General features: G+C 35.6%; 1 protein-coding gene across 17 annotated transcripts in view; it reads left to right on the forward strand.

Annotated features, from left to right (window-relative positions):
* Robo2 (roundabout guidance receptor 2) overlaps positions 1–17,045 on the forward strand; it is a 1,342,812-nt gene extending 1,325,767 nt beyond the window's left edge. For 4 of the 17 annotated variants that reach the window (XM_008840497.2, XM_008840495.2, XM_029567105.1 and 1 more), the window contains 4 exons: positions 3,033–3,206; positions 11,736–12,008; positions 13,940–14,131; positions 15,558–16,350. In XM_008840497.2, the coding sequence (XP_008838719.1) occupies positions 3,033–3,206; positions 11,736–12,008; positions 13,940–14,131; positions 15,558–15,562 (644 nt within the window). In that variant the 3' untranslated portion in view covers positions 15,563–16,350. Of the gene's footprint in view, positions 1–380; positions 564–3,032; positions 3,207–11,735; positions 12,009–13,939; positions 14,141–15,557 lie in introns of all 17 variants that reach the window. The other 13 variants (XM_029567102.1, XM_029567103.1, XM_017799978.2 and 10 more) reach the window with 7 other exon arrangements.
* Positions 17,046–18,097: the final 1,052 nt, after the last annotated feature.

An 18,097-nucleotide genomic window follows, 5' to 3' on the forward strand; every position in this document is an offset into this window, starting at 1 on the left:
GTCAGCTGAGTTCTTCTATTTAAATACACTGCAATTTGTTTCAGTCAGATAACTACTTCCTAAAGTGCAGAAATAATATATATGTATATTTCAGTTCTTATGGGAAAATAATCATGTAATAATTTAATCAATGTAAGGATTGAACCATGTAGAACATGTTTTGTCAACGAGCTACAAACAGATATGGATTTTAATTTATTTTTGTTCTCCGTGTTCTTCTGAATGTTTATGACGTAGATGGTAGTGAAGTAACAAACATCCCATGAAAGCTTAAAGGAGCAACAAGTGGAGGCAGACAGCCTGCTCGTTAATACACTGTGTTACAAGCAGATAAGATATCCGATATATACAACTTACTAGACCACTACATTTGTTTTTAGGTTCAATGGTAAATGGATGGGGCTCTGCATCTGATGAGGATCGTAACTTTTCTAGTCATAGATCTAGTGTAGGTAGCTCCTCAGATGGCTCCATTTTTGCCAGCGGCAGCTTTGCACAAGCATTGGTGGCAGCAGCAGATAAAGCTGGTTTTAGGCTGGATGGAACCAGCCTTACAAGAACAGGTTGGTAGACTCCAAGTCAACACTCTTTGCATGAGAGAAGCTTCTCCTCTGGACACTGACCTTTCCTTCTATTCTTTCTTCTCAGTGAATCTAATTGCAGGCTTTTTAAAATATGCATGAACACAGTGGGGATGGATGCTCTGTTTCCAGAACTCTCTTTTGATGTGTGAATTGCAGAGCCAAAAATAAGCTTCTGCTCACCACCTTGCATCCCATCCATCCCTTTCTCTTCATGACTCTGCTGGTTAATTGCAATATTCTTCCTTTCACATTACAACAAAGCCACAATTAAGATTGCCATTAAATTTTCAGTAACTCACACATTACAAAATCCTGGTAAAATCAATAATGAACTTAGTGATTAAAATTATTCAGCTTTTATCTCCATTACTTTCTTTTGCCCCATTTCTTTCTACAATGGCCCTTTCTGGGAAGACTTCCTCAGCATGGGGTGAATGGGTCTGAGGCTGTCCATCTAACAGCTCATATGACTGATGGTTCTAATTGTATGACTATGATTTTAATACAATAATTTATTTTTTTAAAGGATGCTAATTAAAGATACACCTACTGCGTTTGCAAGTTAAATAAAATGATGCCTACATGTGTATTGATCTTTAAAGTAACTTCATTTGATTCCTAAGTGTAACAAGTAATAATATAAAAGTGAAATTACAGAATTTTCATGCCAAACTCACAAAAAATGTGAGGTCAACTCTAGTAATTCATTAGTATTTTGTAATCATTTGTTTTTCAGAATAAAATCATGTTGGCATGATGCATGCTTTTATATTTACCTGTGTACTTTTTAACAACACATCTATATAGGTAATATATAAATTAAACTGAGTTATCTTACCAAATAAACTCATAAAATTTAAATGCATTTTAAACTTATAATAGCATTCAAATTGTAAAGAAAAATTACTTTGAACATTTATGATACTTTCAAGTTATAAAAGTTTGTCTGGGATGTTGTCTTTAAATTACAACATCAATATTTCTCTTGCATGTGCATTATTTATTCTTAAACAAAATGAAAATATTTTTCAGGCATTGTAGAGGTTTATTTTTATATAGCATCCACATTAAAATATGTTGTATTATAATGGTTATTTGAATTTTCTTGCTTTATGAAGCAAATTCAGACACTTTTACGTTGCCTGAGAGCTTTCTCTGCTACTAGCTGTAGGGATAGAGATGAGAAGGTGCAAGATAACTAATAAATGAAAGCATAAATGCCCTTACTGCATGTATGCTAATCGCTAATAAAGCATTAAGCAGTATCATGTTACACTGACTTAGGAAAACATAACTACATATGATCATGCACAAGAGTACAAATACATGTGCATAAGCCAGTTCTTTCTTACCATAATAAACCCATTGTTAAAATAATTAGTTGTTGCTGGGCTTGGTGGCACACGCTTTTAATCCCAGCACTTGGGAAGCAGAAGCAGGCGGATCTCTGTGACTTCAAGGCCAGCCTTGTGTGCATAGTGAGTTCCAGGCCAGCTGGGACTAGAGGAGGGAGACCTTGTCTCCAAAAGACAATAATAATAATAATAATATAATTAGTTGTTGAAACTATGTTAACTAATGCTCTTTACAGAATAAATTTCATCCATATAGAAGTGTATATATGTTTATATATTCTAAATCAATGAAATTGTGTTAGCTAACCCTTTTTCCAGAATAAATTCATCCAAATAACATATGTAATATATATGTATATATATATTCTAAATCATCAAAAAGGAAATAGCACATTTCATTTTAAAATGAGAGTTTAGAGCTTGTTCAGGTAATATTGTTCAGAAACAATAATATTGTTCAGAAAACAGCTATTGCATTTGGGATATATATGGTAACTTTAACCTGCTATCCTCTATGCTGATCTTACTGAGCTTTTGCTAAAAGATATACAACTCATCATTTATGAATATTAAGTTGTAGGTCAACCTTCTATATGCATCTGAGCTGACCTTTCATATTAAATTTCAAATACAATTACTGTAAGACTTTTTTCTGAGCTCAGAGTTTTTAAAATAGCAAGGGTTAAACTTGACTAATCAAATTTAGAGTATACAATTCATTGCATAAAAATCCTCCCATTTTGAGAAGTGAATGCTGCATGGATTTGCATATATTTATGAAAATATCACTGAGACTGTGAAGATTAAATACAAATATGATGAAACAATACTGAGCTTTGGCCTGCTGGATTTACTTTATGTCCATTTGCTTAAAATGTTTTTTTGGTAGGCGGAGTGTTCTTAGCTTATTAATAATTGGATGAATTATACATAGCAGGCCATACATTTGTATAGCTATGTATTAATATTTTGTGTCTTCATAGCATTTCTACATAGATTCACAGATTAGTAAGAGCAGAAACACAAGAGAAGACAAAAATCACTGTTTTATACTGGCATTCTCCAGAGCCCATTCCCTTTGTTTTCTTTTCAGGAAAAGCCTTTACCTCCTCTCAAAGGCCTCGGCCCACAAGCCCATTTTCTACGGACAGTAACACCAGTGCTGCCCTGAATCAAAGTCAGAGGCCTAGGCCCACCAAGAAACACAAGGGAGGGCGGATGGATCCACAGCCAGCATTGCCTCATCGAAGGGAAGGGATGCCAGATGGTAGGTTTCTTCCCTTTACTTTGACCTCCTCTCTGAAGAGATGTGCTTGTTCTGTGTAATCATTGACTTTGATTAAAGTAGCCATGGTAGATTAAACACTGCCAAATACCTACCAGTTCAGATACCTGGCAATCTGGTCATGTTTAATTAAAACACCCTCTTTAAAAAAATATTATACTGCTTTCATTTTATGTGTATGTGTCCATTGTCTACATATGTATAAGTGTACCTGTGTCTTTGTCCGAAGAAGACTTCAGATCCCCTGGAACTGGAGTTACATATGGTTATTAGTTGCCATGTGTGTACTGAGAATCAAACCTGGGTCCTCTACAAGAACAGTCAGTGCTCTTAACCTCTGAGTCATCTCTCCAGCCCCCCAAACACCCTCTTTCTAAACAATGTGGAGTTATTTCTGTATTATCATGCCTCATAAAGAACTATGATGCTCCTTGTCAGAGTTTTAGCTCTTGTGACATTTTCTACTAATGATTTTTAGCAAACATCTCTCTTTGAGATTAGGAAAGAAAGCATAAGTAGCATGTGTCATAATATCAGAACATTTATAATCTTACATTTCAATCTTTTAAAGGGTGTTTTTCTCTTAGAGAAGACCTTGAAATGATTTAGTAAAATTTTGTTTTCATGAACTTCAGAACTAAAAGTATGCTTTGGGTCACGGAGGTGAAGAATTTTTTGCTTTGAGCTGTGATTTTGAGCTGTGATAACAAATGATGATATCATTATGAATAGTAAAAAACATATAACAACTGAAGTTTAATACTCAGTTAAAAGTCTAGAAAGTTGGAGTGTTGGTATCTGTGGAGGGACCTCTGTGATTACAAATGGAGCCATCCTGTGGTGTCTCATATACGGACTTCAAAGGCATAAACATTCAGCTCGTAGGAAAGAATCAATTTTTTCCTGTTAATGTCCACATGGTATTTTTTATTTTGTTGGCATATGGTCTGTCTCTATTTTACTCATTGTTCAGCAAGTGTCATCATAGAAAAACAATTAAAAAACATAACTGGGAATGTGGCTCTGTTAATAGAATGTAAGTTTAGCATGCACAAAACTCTTAGTTGATTTGTCAACACTCCATAAATGGCACTGTGGCACATGCATGTAATCCCAGCAATGGTGAGATTAAGGCAGGAATATTATAATTTTGAGGATATCCTCAAATATATAGCAAGTTTTATGACAGACTGGGCTACAATGAGACCTTGTCTAAAAAGAGAGACAGAGAGAGAAAGAAGTACGGGAGGGAGGGAGAGAGAGAGAAGGGAAGGAGGAGGGAGGGAGAGAGGAAGGGATGGAGGGAGGGAGAGAGAGAGGGAGAGAGAGAGGGAGAGAGAGAGAGAGAGAGAGAGAGAGAGAGAAACAGCTGAAGAGATGGCTCAGCAGTTAAGAACATAGGCTGCTCTTACAGAGGACCTGCGATCAATTCCCAGTGGCTAACAACCATTTGTAACTCCAGTTCCAGGGGCATCTGATGTCTTCTTCTGACCGTCAAATGCATTGCAGGACATGGGTGCACTTTGACACATGCAGGCAATGCACTCATACACATAAAATAAAAATAATAAATAAAATATTTTTAAAAAGGAATAGCGCAATTTCAAAAATACTTGAATTTGACCAATGATTTATTTCAGTCTTTCATTTATATGTAACATCCATCTTTGAATATCTTATTATACACTACTGGTTTCAGGAAGCAGTATTATGAGAAGATGTCCATATTCAATAATGACTATTTCATTATCACCAGAGTATGGCTTATTTCTGATATTTTCAACTTAATTCTATTTTCTAAAATATAAACAAAGTATCTAGTTTGAAGTTTTCTTCTAAAACTATGTAATATATTTCAGGTGCCACTCTAATTTTAGACACAGGAACCACCCCCTCCCCCAGAGCTACCTTCTTATAACCACACAAATTTTATCCTGAGATTGTTCAAGTAAATATCAAAAGGTTGAACCTAGCCAAGATGACTGTAAGGACCATTTGGAAAGGCCTTAAAATTTTTCTTTCAAGTTCTGATTTGTCTGGGATAGAATCCAGCCTAGGTATTTCTGAGGCTCCGTGGGTGAATGTACCATACACCTAGCTTTAAGAAGCTAGATCTAAGGGCTGGAGAGATGGCTCAGTGGTTAAGAGCACTGACTGCTCTTGCAGAGGACCCAGGTTCAATTTCCAGCACCCACATGACAGCAATAAACCATCCTTAACTCCAGTTCCATGGGAATCCGAAGCCCTCTTCTGACCTTCACAGCATTGCACAACACCATTGTACGCACGTACATTCAGGCAATACACTCGTACACATAAAATAAAAATAATAAATAAAATACTTAAAAAAATAAACTAGACCTAGTATTTAGTATTCAGACCTATCAGTATGGGACCAAAACGAACCTTTGTTGGACATGAATAATGTTTTTGTTCTTTATTTTTATGTGGAGGGGTATTACTACTTGGAAACCATCTTCATGGTTTATTTTTCATCTTACAATAAGACTCAGAAATGCAAACATACTCCTTTTCTGCCTCAGATATTCTGAGGATTAATTGACTAAATAGTTTTTAGTACTGATTTCATTCTCTCCACATAAAAACTTCTTTCAGGGATGTGCTTATTGTAAATGTAAAAATTAGTTTTCTGGCTTGAATCACTCTTTTTAGGAAGGTTGTTGCTTAACAGCATTTACTGTATAAGCATTTTACATTAAACCTTTCAAATTATAGATTTTACAATAGCGTTATATGAGCATATTAATTAGTATAATTATTGTAGCTGCTTTTCCAAACCGTTAACTCTTAACATCTTAGCACAATAACAATATTTTTCTGAATGATACAATCATATTTCAAGATAAGTTGGCTCTCCTTTAAACAGTAGCAGAAGGATTTAGGACTTCTTGGGAATGAGGTAAAAATGAGAGAGAGAGAGAAAGAGAGAAAGAGAGAGAGAGAGAGAGAGAGATCCACCCATGTATGTTGAAACCACAGGTCAATGCTGGGTGTCTTTGTTAATAACTTTTCACATTTTTGTCTCTTGAACCTGGAGCTCATCAATTGCACTGACTGGCCAGCAGCGAGCCCCAGGAATACCCTTATTTCCACCTACCCAGCACTGAGATTATAGGTACCAATCATAGCACCCACCTTTTTATTTTTAATTTCTTATTGAGTTTTTGTAGTTTACGTAATGATTCTTAATCAATATAGGACCCTCCCCCATCAATGCTTCCACATCCCCCACCAGACCTCATGTATTCTGCCATACACATTAAGTCCCCAGATACCCAGATGTCCTTCAGTGTAAATTTGTCCATGAGTGTCTAGTTGGCCCATCTAGAAATTGTATGTAAGGCTTACTCTCCCTCATCCAGCATCAATCAATCTCCAGTAGTTCTCATTTAGGGCAGGTCCACAACCCATTTCTCTCTTACCCTCTGGGTCCTTGTTTGAGTTGGCGTGAGTCCTGTGCTCAATGCCACTATTGTCACAAGTTCACATGTGCAAGCTTCCAATGGACTGAAAGCCTCTGTTTCCCTGTGTCCATGAACCAGCCCTGGCTCTTACACTCTTTCTGCCCCCTCTTCCACAATGATCCCAGAGCCATGGATGGGTAAATTCAATGTAGGAGTCCCATTCAAAGATACACACTCTGCAGTCTACTATTCTCTAAAATTTGGTGAGTTGTGTGGTGGTGCACGCCTTTAATCCCAGCACTTGGGAGGCAAAAGCAGGCAGATCTTTGTGAGTTCAAGGCCAGCCTGGTCTTTATAGTGAGTTCCAGGACAGATGGGGCTACAGGGAGACCCTGTCTTAAAAAGACCTGTATATATATTTGGTGAGTTGTGGCTTACTGTGTTTATTTCACTCTGTTCTGTAAGGAAGCTTTGTTGGTGAGAGTTGAGGGATGTATTAGTTTTCTCTCTACCCCTTGTTCTGCTATGTTCCATGAGCCTTAGATGTAGAGGTTCAACTGTAGATGTGTCACCTAGTCCTGGGCATCTCTCAGATGTATATTCTCTATATCTGAGCTGTTGTGGAATTCTGCAGCAGCCCCCATCTGTTGTAAAAAGGAGATTCTTTGATGAATAGTGTACGATATGCTTGTCTATATATATAAGGATCCATATTTAGCACATGGTAGGAAATTTCATGTGTAGAGATATGTAAGAGATCGGGTTTTTTCTAGGATCTATGTTCTCTCCTGCCATGTGTCTTTGTCTGAGTTTACAGTGCCACTCATGAGTTCACTTCCATTGAGAGGGCTGATTTACCCCCATATAACAGTGCCACTATTGCACCAATAGAGGTAGTTTGCCGTGCTTGTCATTATCGTTATTAGGGTCTAGGGCTGGGTTAAACCATCAATTGTTTTTCTCTCTTAGCAGTTTGCTTATACCATCTAGCATTATGATAGCTAAACATCTTTATTTTTTTTTAACCTGGGTACTGGAGGAGTGACCTCAGGGCCTCATGCTTGCACAGCATTCATCTTACCTACCTACCCATCTCCCGTAACATCAGTTTTGGATTCTGAGACAGAGAAAGACAGATCGCTGTTGGTTAGTGGGAGGTCCTAGTGGCAAGTGTCACATATCACTTTTCATGTATCATTGTCAAATTAACTTCTGTGGAGAGAAAGTGATTTTCTCTGTGTCCTGTAAGAGGACTGTAGAATGATATGAAATGTCAGTCTCTTTCCCAAAGGCTATGTAAAAAGGTGACATACATTTAAGAAAAATGCTTGTCTTGTGCAATGTCTTTACTAGGTTGGCATTACTAAATCTAAACCTTCTATCCTTGGAAAGCAATACCTTGACCACGCTGGAGAAAGGAAGCAGATGCCCACTCATTGTGTTTTCCTGAGCTCATCTTCCAAACCCTTCTGTCTTTCCTTAGCTTTTAGTATCCAGTTAAAAAAGTGTATTTCTTTAGATCTGTCACCTAGTAGCTTTCTGCAAATTGATGTGTTCAGTAACCTCTTCAAATATTTATTTAGCATATTTATATGATAGACAATTACTTGCTCTCTTGGAACTAGTATTCTAGTGGAGAAACAGAGATGCAGACCAGTATAAATACATACACATTAATATTATGTAAAATGGTGATTGTTGCCATGAGAAGGAAACAAAAGGAAGGAGTTCATGAAATTTATATGATGAAGTATTTTAATATGGCATTTTTATGGAAAGCCACAAAAAAAAGGTTGATATATGAGAAAAGACAGGTAGGTGCTGATATCATCAATTAAAGTCCTGAGGCATATTAAATAAAAACAAAGGTGAGTAGTATGACTGGAGAAGACAGAGGAACAAGACAGAATATGACATCAGATAGGCAATCAAGAGCCACTGTGCAAGGACCTGTAAGCTAAGGGCGTGGCATCACTTGTATAATATTTTGAACCCTGTGTGTGTGTGTGTGTGTGTTTGTGTGTGTGTTTGTGTGTGTGTGTGTGTGTGTTTAAGCTTAAGGCAGAAGAGTGGCATGATCTTCTTCGCATTTTAATTGAAAAAAGAACAGTCTTGCTCTTGTTGCAAAGTAATATGTGGTGCAGTCACATAAAACAGAACTAGTCTGAGAGTGTGGAAGCAACATAGGGAACAGATGAGGGTGGTTCATACTGAAATGGAATAGTGGAAGCGTTAAGAAAGGTTGGATACTGGAGATGGAGCTAGAATTTGTAAGTGAAATTAATATAGGCTAAAAAGCAAGGAATTCAAAGATTACTTCACAGTTGGGTCCAAAGTATAGAACAGGAGTGAGGCTCCTGAGAGGAGGAACCCAATAGACAAAGCATATGTACTTAGAAGATAACACAAAGCTTAGTGCTAAAGTGTGAAATTTGAGACACTTTCTAAACATTTGAATAGAAATAGCCAATGTAGAGTGGATTACTGGAGTCTGGACCCTGAAAAGAGGGAGAAATCCAGGAGATACTTGATTTCTTTGTGCCTCTGTTTACCTACCTGGAAAAGAAGAAGATAATGATGGCACCTCTGTCACTGGATTGTCATTGCCTGACTGAAGCCAACCTGCAGTGAGCCAGTGCCATACTCCAGTGAATTGACTTGCTTTGAGTAATTCCACAAAAAAAATTGAATAAGAAATTTAATTTACGTAAATGTATTGGATTATAGACTTTTATTTTTTCCACAATCATTTGTAATTCTATCTCTTCCCAGTTTATTTATTTCAATGTGCATGCAATGCCCTGTATTCTTAGAGGAGAAAATCTCCAAGGATGTTATTTATAAAGCTATATTATTATGAAGCTATACAATTTCAGGTCAAATTAAATAGTCATCAGAATTTTAGCTGGCATAAGCAGAAGCCATTTTGACCATTTTAGAAATTAAGCTGCTCAGATGGAGAATAAAAATCAATGACAAGATATGTTATTTTGAAAGCTAATATGATCTTTTCCTCTCACTGGTAGACTAAGTCCAATAACTCAAATGAACTAATTAATTTGCATTCATACTAATACACTGTGAAGGAAGTCAGTATTGAATATAAAGAAAACATCAAACTCATTGGATTATCCAGAAAACAGATATCTTATTATTGTATTAGCTCATTTTTGAATTAATGTTCCAAATATAATTTTATTCTCCCAGACAGCATCCCTCTTCTCAGCAATAATTAGTAATCATAATCTAACATAAAAATGCCCAGGAGAACTGAGATTGCTATTCTAACTTGGAACTTCAAGAGTAAGTGCTCCACACACCATTATCTTCTCTTCAGTGGAAGATATTGTTTTGCTCATAAAATAAGAATGGAAAGCTTTTATTTTCATATTTTATCATTGTTTAATTTTCTGTAAATGAGTATATCACTTGCATGTGTGTAAGTGCACCCATGTCATGCAATGGCGGTCAGAAGAAGGCGTCAGATTCCCCTGGAACTGGTACTATGGATGGTTGTTAGCCACCATGTGGGTGCTGGAAATCGAACCCAGGTCCTCTGCAAGAGCAGTCAGTGCTCTTAAATGCTTAGCCATTTCTCCAGCCCTACAAGAGCTGAAAGCTTTTAATGTAATTCTTAAAATGAATACTAGATTTTCTTTTTCAAAAAAATACTTTATGTGTATGAGTATTTTGCCTCCATGTATGTAAGTGCACTCATGAAATGCAATGCTGGAGGAGGTAAAGACAGTTGTTAGGTACCAGAGGAGTGCTTGAAGTCGAGTCTGAGCCCTCTGCAAGAGCAGCCAGAGCTCTTAATTGCTGAGCCATCTCTCCAATCCCAACACTATCTTTTCTTAAGGAAACTCTCTTGGTGCACAAGAAATTTATATATTCTCCTTTTAAATTTCAGAAACAGATTATTATTAGAAGCAGGAACATATTTATAAAAATGGCATAGGTAATAATTGTCCATATTAAGTAGAATGTCCTCTGTTAATGAAATAAATTTATACTATATATGATACATGAGTTTTGTGAAAAAGTAATATAAGTGTGTACTCTAAGAGTGAGCAAAAAATTTTACTAGCACTTTTAAGAAAAAATTGATGATACTGATAAAAATGAATTTTTAGATCTCAGAGTCATGTCATTTTAAAGGTAATGTAATAAAAGTATAAAAAGAAGTGTAACTTTTTAATTGAAGACCTTCAAAACAAAAATGAAAATCCAAAGAACTAACAGGGAAAATAAGATTTAGTTCATACTTCAACTTTTAATTTTTCTTTTACCCAAAATTTAATTATTAAAAACTCCTCCAAAAATTTATCTATTCCACTCCACCTCATGTCCACAAGACAGTGTCTCCTCTTGTAACATAAAGCACAATCAATCTGTATTCCGAGCCTTGGATATTACTTATTAAAATTAATACAGTGGTGGATTATGATGTATTAGTTGTAACTCATTAGATAACTCATGAAACGAATAGGCAGAATTGGTTGTCAGGCAGAATGCTAATTGCATTTAATAAAAGTTAGCTTAATCCTCTGACTATGGCTAAATGTGCCACATACGTTCATAAAGACAGTCATATGCTGCATATAGTTCCTAATTTCCCGAGGGTGATCTTTCCTGTAGAAATTGGTAGGAAATCTTTTGTTCTTCTCTGAGACTTTTATTAACACAGCTGCTAGAATTTCTAGTGATGTTTTACTCATAGTATTTTTTCTGTGTTAAAGAGGGGGAGACTGAACAATGAATTGACTATAAACTACAAAATGCCCTTTAACATTGAATGTTAGTGCTAGTTTGCAGTTGAAATTATGTTCCATGTTTACCAGATGGATAAAACCATTCAATTTTATTTCAAAGATGCTATGTTAAGAAGATCGAAGACAGATCAATAACATGCATTTTCAATAACCATAATTGACTTTTATTTTCCACAAATACATTTTGCATGGGTGATACTTGTAAGGGACAACTTTTTATTATTATTACTTATTAGTAATAGTAGTATTTTTCAACTTGAACTTAAATTTGTATTAAATCTTAGTCTATTCTAAATATTATTCAAAATTTTTAGATCTTCCCCCACCACCAGATCCCCCACCAGGTCAGGGTTTAAGGCAACAAATAGTCCCGAGCCAGCATGCTGGTAACGTGGAAAACTCAACAGAGAGAAAGGGAAGCTCTCTGGAGAGACAACATGCAGCCAACTTAGAAGACACAAAGAGCTCATTGGATTGTCCAGCTAAAACAGCTCTAGAGTGGCAGCGCCAAACCCAGGAATGGATAAACTCCACAGAGCGCCAAGAAGATACACGGAAAGCCCCACACAAACAAGGGGTTGGATCAGGTGTGTTCTGCACAGTCCCAAAACAGTGTGGACTGTTAAGATTTTTTTTTTTCTACTAGGTATTTTAGAAATGGCAATTCTTTAAGGGCATTTGGAATACATTTTCCTTAAACTAATAACTGAAGTTGGAATTCCTCAGCAGAGCTCACTAGTACATATCATGAATGTTTCCAGTGTGGCCTCTTCCACAACTTAATGCTTATGTAAGGTTTTTGAGCCCCAGAGACATCCAAACTTTCAACTAAACTGCTCAGGAAACAATATTTTTGTTCTTTAGTTACTTTAATTTCGGTGAACCAATGCATTTTATTGGGGTTACTGACCAGGACCATGCATGAGTGGTTACTCACAAGAGCAGAAATGACTCAAAGACAGGTGCATCACCAAAACCCACACCAGTTTGGTGACAACTCAGAAAAGCAGGAAACCTGGAACATAATACGCAACTTTCAGTTAGCTCAAGGGGTTGGAGAGCATGCTTTTCAGATACCTCAGTTGGTCTGAGACTGGTTCGGGCAGCTCGGCTGGTCTGAGAATCTATCTTTAACACCACTTAATTTCTCCTTTTGTGTCAATTTAATCTCTACCTTCAAACAGTTGACTGAAATAATACCCACTCATTTGAAAGGAGAACTCACCTCTTTCAAACAGGAGAATTTAATTCAAATTACAAAGTTTCAAGTTGATTCCCAAGCAGACAGTCCTCAAGTTATAAAGGCTGAACTGGGCTCACATGTTCTCCAACTGATTATATGTAGTCCAATGTTAACCATTGGATGGGAAGTGTTCATATTTAGAAGCCAATCTTCCTGGAAGTCTCCCAACATAAACTTAGTTAAGATCTTTTTAGATATTATTGGGGGACATGAGTCTGTTGCACAAATGCATTTTTGAAACATCCCATGAAAGTTTGTATACTGGAAATTAACACAGAAAGACACACAACTTCAGCAAATAATTCTCTCATATATTATTTATTCATTAGGACACAGTCTTGTCTAGGTGTGTCTTCTCCCCATGCATTTTCCATAATTTTTTTTACCATATGGTACTCAAGTCTTGGAAATTTTAATTTGTAAAAGAGCCAGGAGATTGCAATCACCATGTCTAGATTTAGCAAAACATTTAGGAAGGTTACCACAGGTAAAAGAAAAGTTATGTTATCCACTCATGAAAAACTGTCTAAGAAGTGAAATGGTAACTTTAACAAGCAGTTTTTAGTCATCTAATTCACTTAAAAATTACCTATGCCCAGAAAATTAGGAAAAAAAAATAGTAAAGGGGAAAGAAGGGAAGGAATCTAATACTTTATATGAGTTGTTTCTGAAGAGATGATTTATGAAAAGAATATTAACATATGTATGGTAATGTGGTTCTCTTTTAAAAAAATAAATAAATCCACAAAAATTTAGGCAATGTATTCCTGGCTCAAGATTAAAAACAGAAATTTAAGAAACTTATTTAATTCACTAATATAAAGTTCTTTATTTAACTGATGGAAAAAATGTTCCTATGATTTAAACTAAAACAAAAAACACATTTCTTCAGTCTTGATGGGAAAAATTAAGTGGAAGCATCATTGAACTCCAGAAATCATTCTCAGGCATTCTTTTTGTTAAGCAAACTGTGGTTCATTGTAAGCAGCTATTTCTGTGAATTTAAATTTTGCAAAATAAATGTACTCTACTGTATACCTATACCTATCCTAAGATTGCTTTTCATTTACTGCTTCAGTGTCATGTAGGAAATGTTGCTTGTGGAAGTTTCTTTAATACCTAGGCCTAATCAAACTTCATCATTTAAATTTTGCTAAAGAATAAAATTGTAAAACGGTCCATTCTGAGTTTTCGTTTTTAGGAGCTAAATTTGCATTTGGCCGCAGGTTGCAGTTCAATTTAGCCCTTTCCAATTTTCTTTTTTTTCTTTTTTAGAGGAGACCCTGGTGCCATACAGCAAGCCAAGTTTCCCATCCCCTGGCGGGCACAGCTCATCAGGAACAGCTTCTTCTAAAGGATCCACTGGACCTCGGAAGGCCGAGGTGTTGAGGGGCGGCCACCAGCGCAATACTAGTGACCTTGTTGACATAGGCTATATGGGCTCAAATAGTCAAGGACAGTTTACAGGTGAATTATGTAAGTCCTTTAGGTCATTTCCAAGGCTAGTATGATTCCAAATGAAGATTGGCTTATTATCATTTCTATTATTAAACAAATTTCAGAATAACAGAAAATTCGCTTTGCTTAAGGAAAAGATCAATTATTTCATACACATTTGGTCATAAGGCATTACTATTTACAGCAGTCAATAACATAAATATTATATTGCTTTTCAAATTATTTAAACTATGTAAGATTGTTTTATTGTAGGCAATTAGCCGTAATCCTTCAAGTTACATATAGTACATTTGGTAGTCTTCTTGATCTTTTTAACTGGACATAATAAAAGAACAGTAAGTTACCTTCTTGATAGTTTTGTTAGTCTGTTGTGCTGGGGATGGAAGCTGGAGCCTTCTCAGGTTAGCACAAGCTACAACCTCAGGCTTCTTGAAAGTTTAAGGATAGTTTTAAGAATTCCTCCTACTCTAGTTATGCTTTACTTAAACTTGGGAGGTCAACCTTGAGAGTTGGTTTTTAGTCAAATTTATAATATGTTCCACACGTATTCACTGTAGTGCCACATATTATAAATTTATTTTTATTTATTATTTATTTATTTCATTGGTTTCTTTTGAGACAGTGCATCTCTGAAGCCCCACCTGGCCCCCCACTAGCTATGTAGACTAGGCTGGCCTTGAACTCTCAGAGATCTGCCTGTGTCTGCCTCCATCGCTGGGATTAAAGGCTTGCACAGCCACACCTGGCTATAAATTTATTTTTAAAGTAAGGAAATGGCATTTGTCATATAAATGATTCATTTTCAAGGTGTGAAGTATTAGATAATAAAGACAGGGATATCACAGTATATCAGAGTAAAAATCATTGTGCTCCATAATGTTAACTTCATCCAGAAATAAACTGGTTTAAAATATTGTTGAGAAAATAGCCATGGTTCTAATATTCTAAACCTTTTAGCCCATTGTACAACAAGAAAGTCAACGCCTTTCTAACCCTAATTTCTCCTGTGAGAAGCAGGCTTACCATCACATTCAAATCATAGCATGTGGAGGCATTTCATCAGCCAGAAGGGGAACTATGTTCCAAACTCAGTTCTTCATGAATGAGTTGTGGTTGGTAACTAGTACTCTTATGATTCTGGTTTGGTTACTTGCTTTACTTTTTGGCCCTTGTTCACTTGGATTTTTCTTTATTTGCTCTGTAATAGCTGTAGACTCATAGAGAGAACAAGAAATTCCTCTACTTGGTTTATAAATCTGGAAATGCTACAGGGTTTTGGTTTCTTTATTCTCTGTTATTCTTCAAGGAAAAGATAGCGCTTCCTACACAATCTTCATTTTTCTCTGGTTGCTTTAATAAGTTGCTAGTCAGGATATAAGAATTCTTAATATAAAACAAGCCATATTTCTGAATTTTCATTTTCTCTCTTTTTTAGAGTAACTGAGAGGAGACATACAAAGCTGCTCTGAAGGACCATCAGGTCTGAACTCATGGAAGTGATGACACTTAACAGTGCAATGAACAATTTATTTATGTACTATTAAAAAAAAAGACTGTAAATGCAATGTAAAGACACACAGCCACCCATATCCTACAGATATTTTCTTGTGTTCTTCTCTTAAGTACACCACCCACCTTAACTCTTTCTTGTCAGGAGTATATAAGAAAAAGAAAGAAAACAAATCTCGCCCTCCAGGAAGAAAAGGATTCTCCTCTGTATATAATTTCTTTTGTGCATTGCTATGCAAGCTCACTCTTTTCAGCTCTGTTTATATTATTGTCTGTTCTTATCGGTCTGTTGTACTATATGTGAATTAATGGGCTGTGGTGCCATATATTAACTTTTAATTGTGTAACTTTTATGTTTAAATTTTGCACTGCAATTTTATTTGGTGATAAGCACAAATCTACTCCTCATGACATGAAGAAAAGATTGAATGTGAAGGGAGTTTTCTGTACTGTAAGTTAGGTTGGATAATACTGGTGTAACCAATCCTGTTAGGTGGTTTTCAGTTGGGGTGTAGAAATAGGAAGATGAGAAGGAATGGTGGTGTTGGCAAAGTCTTCTGTAAACATCAGAAATCCAGTCAGTTTTTAAAAGCAGAAAGACTGCTTTTACTATTGACAAAAACAGGGGTCAAAAGAAGGAAGCTGGGGTCCGGGCAGAATATGCATTAAAGTATGCAGGTAGCAATGATGTACTAACTTGCTTAAAAAAAAAAAAAAAAGATAATTAAAGCTTTGTGTAGAATCAACTTTACCTGCCATTGTAATTGACCCATCTGAGAATTACAATGAACAAACAAAATTAAGGTGTTTCAAAAGAGTTGTATTTATAATACAGTTTTTTTTTTAAAAAAAAAAAAAAAAAAACAGCATTTTCTGAATTGCCGTAATTAATCTCTCCAACTCATGAAATTGGAGTATAACATGAAGTTCCCTAAGGAAACAAAGAAAATGAACTCTAGAATATCAAGCAAATAGTTAAAGAAGCAACTTGTTGTTAGGACATACTCGGGCTGCTTTTGAATATGAACTCTATTGCAATATTATTTCGTCTTTCAAATACATGTACAGTACACACTAAAGAGAATATAGCTGCATTACATAAGTTCATGACTTTCTTTTTAACAAACTAATGCAGTCTACATGCAAGTTCATGTTTCTTTTGATTAAAAATTGAAGTTGATGCCACCAAATGCCTAGCCAAATTGTGAATGCTTAAAAGCAGTGCTCAGAGTACGTTCAGTTTACAGTTAGCAGACTTACTGGAATCAATAGTTTATGGTACATTCTCAGAATTGGCTACCAACTAAAATCTGTTTGACCCATTTTTGAATGAGTAAATTGAAAAGTTAAAAAGGAGAAAAATGCATGTTTATACACTTTTTAAATAAAACCAAATCTTGTAAGTGGACATTAATGACAGTGTCCTGCCTCATTTGTTTTCACGACTTTGAGAACAAGAAGTTCCTGAACATCAGTTATGTATACTCAAAATAAATGTGACTTTGAGATGTATGTTAGCTACTGTACATGTATAGTCAGTGAAGTAGAAAATAACCTTCCTGAAAATCCCACTTGTGACATTTTCCCATGTGTTGCCTACACAAACTTAAATTCTATTTCTGTTGATATTTTCCATTATTTTTCTTAAGTTATGTTCAATAGTTGGTACTTTGGAAAAATATTCAATTGATGATCAACATCAATTTTAGAAAAGGGGACAGTTTGAATGACAACACTGTGCATTATTATTGGCTCAGACACCAGTCAATAGGAAAAGGATAATGAGATGAACTGGTTGTATCTTTCTTAATCTCTCAGACTTCAGCAGTTCATCCAAGTATAGAACGTGTTGTTCTTTATGGGTCCCAATATGTTTTTAGTGCCACAATTTATTTTCTTCACTAAAGGGATAAAGGAATTCAGAGACACACCCTTTATCAACTTTCTACCATTAGTGCCTGAATTTTAGAGCGGCTTGATTTTTTTTCTGATACATGAAGACAGGGAAAGTTGAAAAGTTTCTGCAAAAAGAGAATACATAATTATTCATAATTCTTAGATATGATGAATTTAATTTTCCATCTATTCAGCCCTTAATTCATGTCCTCTATTTAAAAACATATTCTCTTTAAGAAATTCATTTCTTCTTTATGCTCCCGAATAACAGAATTTAGTCTAAAACTTTTATCACATATATAGTAACTAAAATTTGTAGGTGGTTAATAAGCCAAGACATCAGAAATGTGTATCTACAAATCAGATGACTTACAGAATAATTTGGGGGTATCACATCTTATCTTTCTGGTTGCCTTCAGTATATGAACATAAAGAATTAGGTATGTGCATACAGAAATTCAGGCTTTGTGGTTACTTGTAATTTTTTTAATAGTTTATGTTGCTAATAAGTCTAGCTTTAAATTGAGCTGACAAATCTTGTGCACAATATCTACCATGCAGACAACATAA

This window comes from Nannospalax galili, unplaced genomic scaffold (genome assembly GCF_000622305.1).
Source record: "Nannospalax galili isolate Female #2095 unplaced genomic scaffold, S.galili_v1.0 scaffold439, whole genome shotgun sequence".
NCBI lineage: Eukaryota > Metazoa > Chordata > Mammalia > Rodentia > Spalacidae > Nannospalax > Nannospalax galili.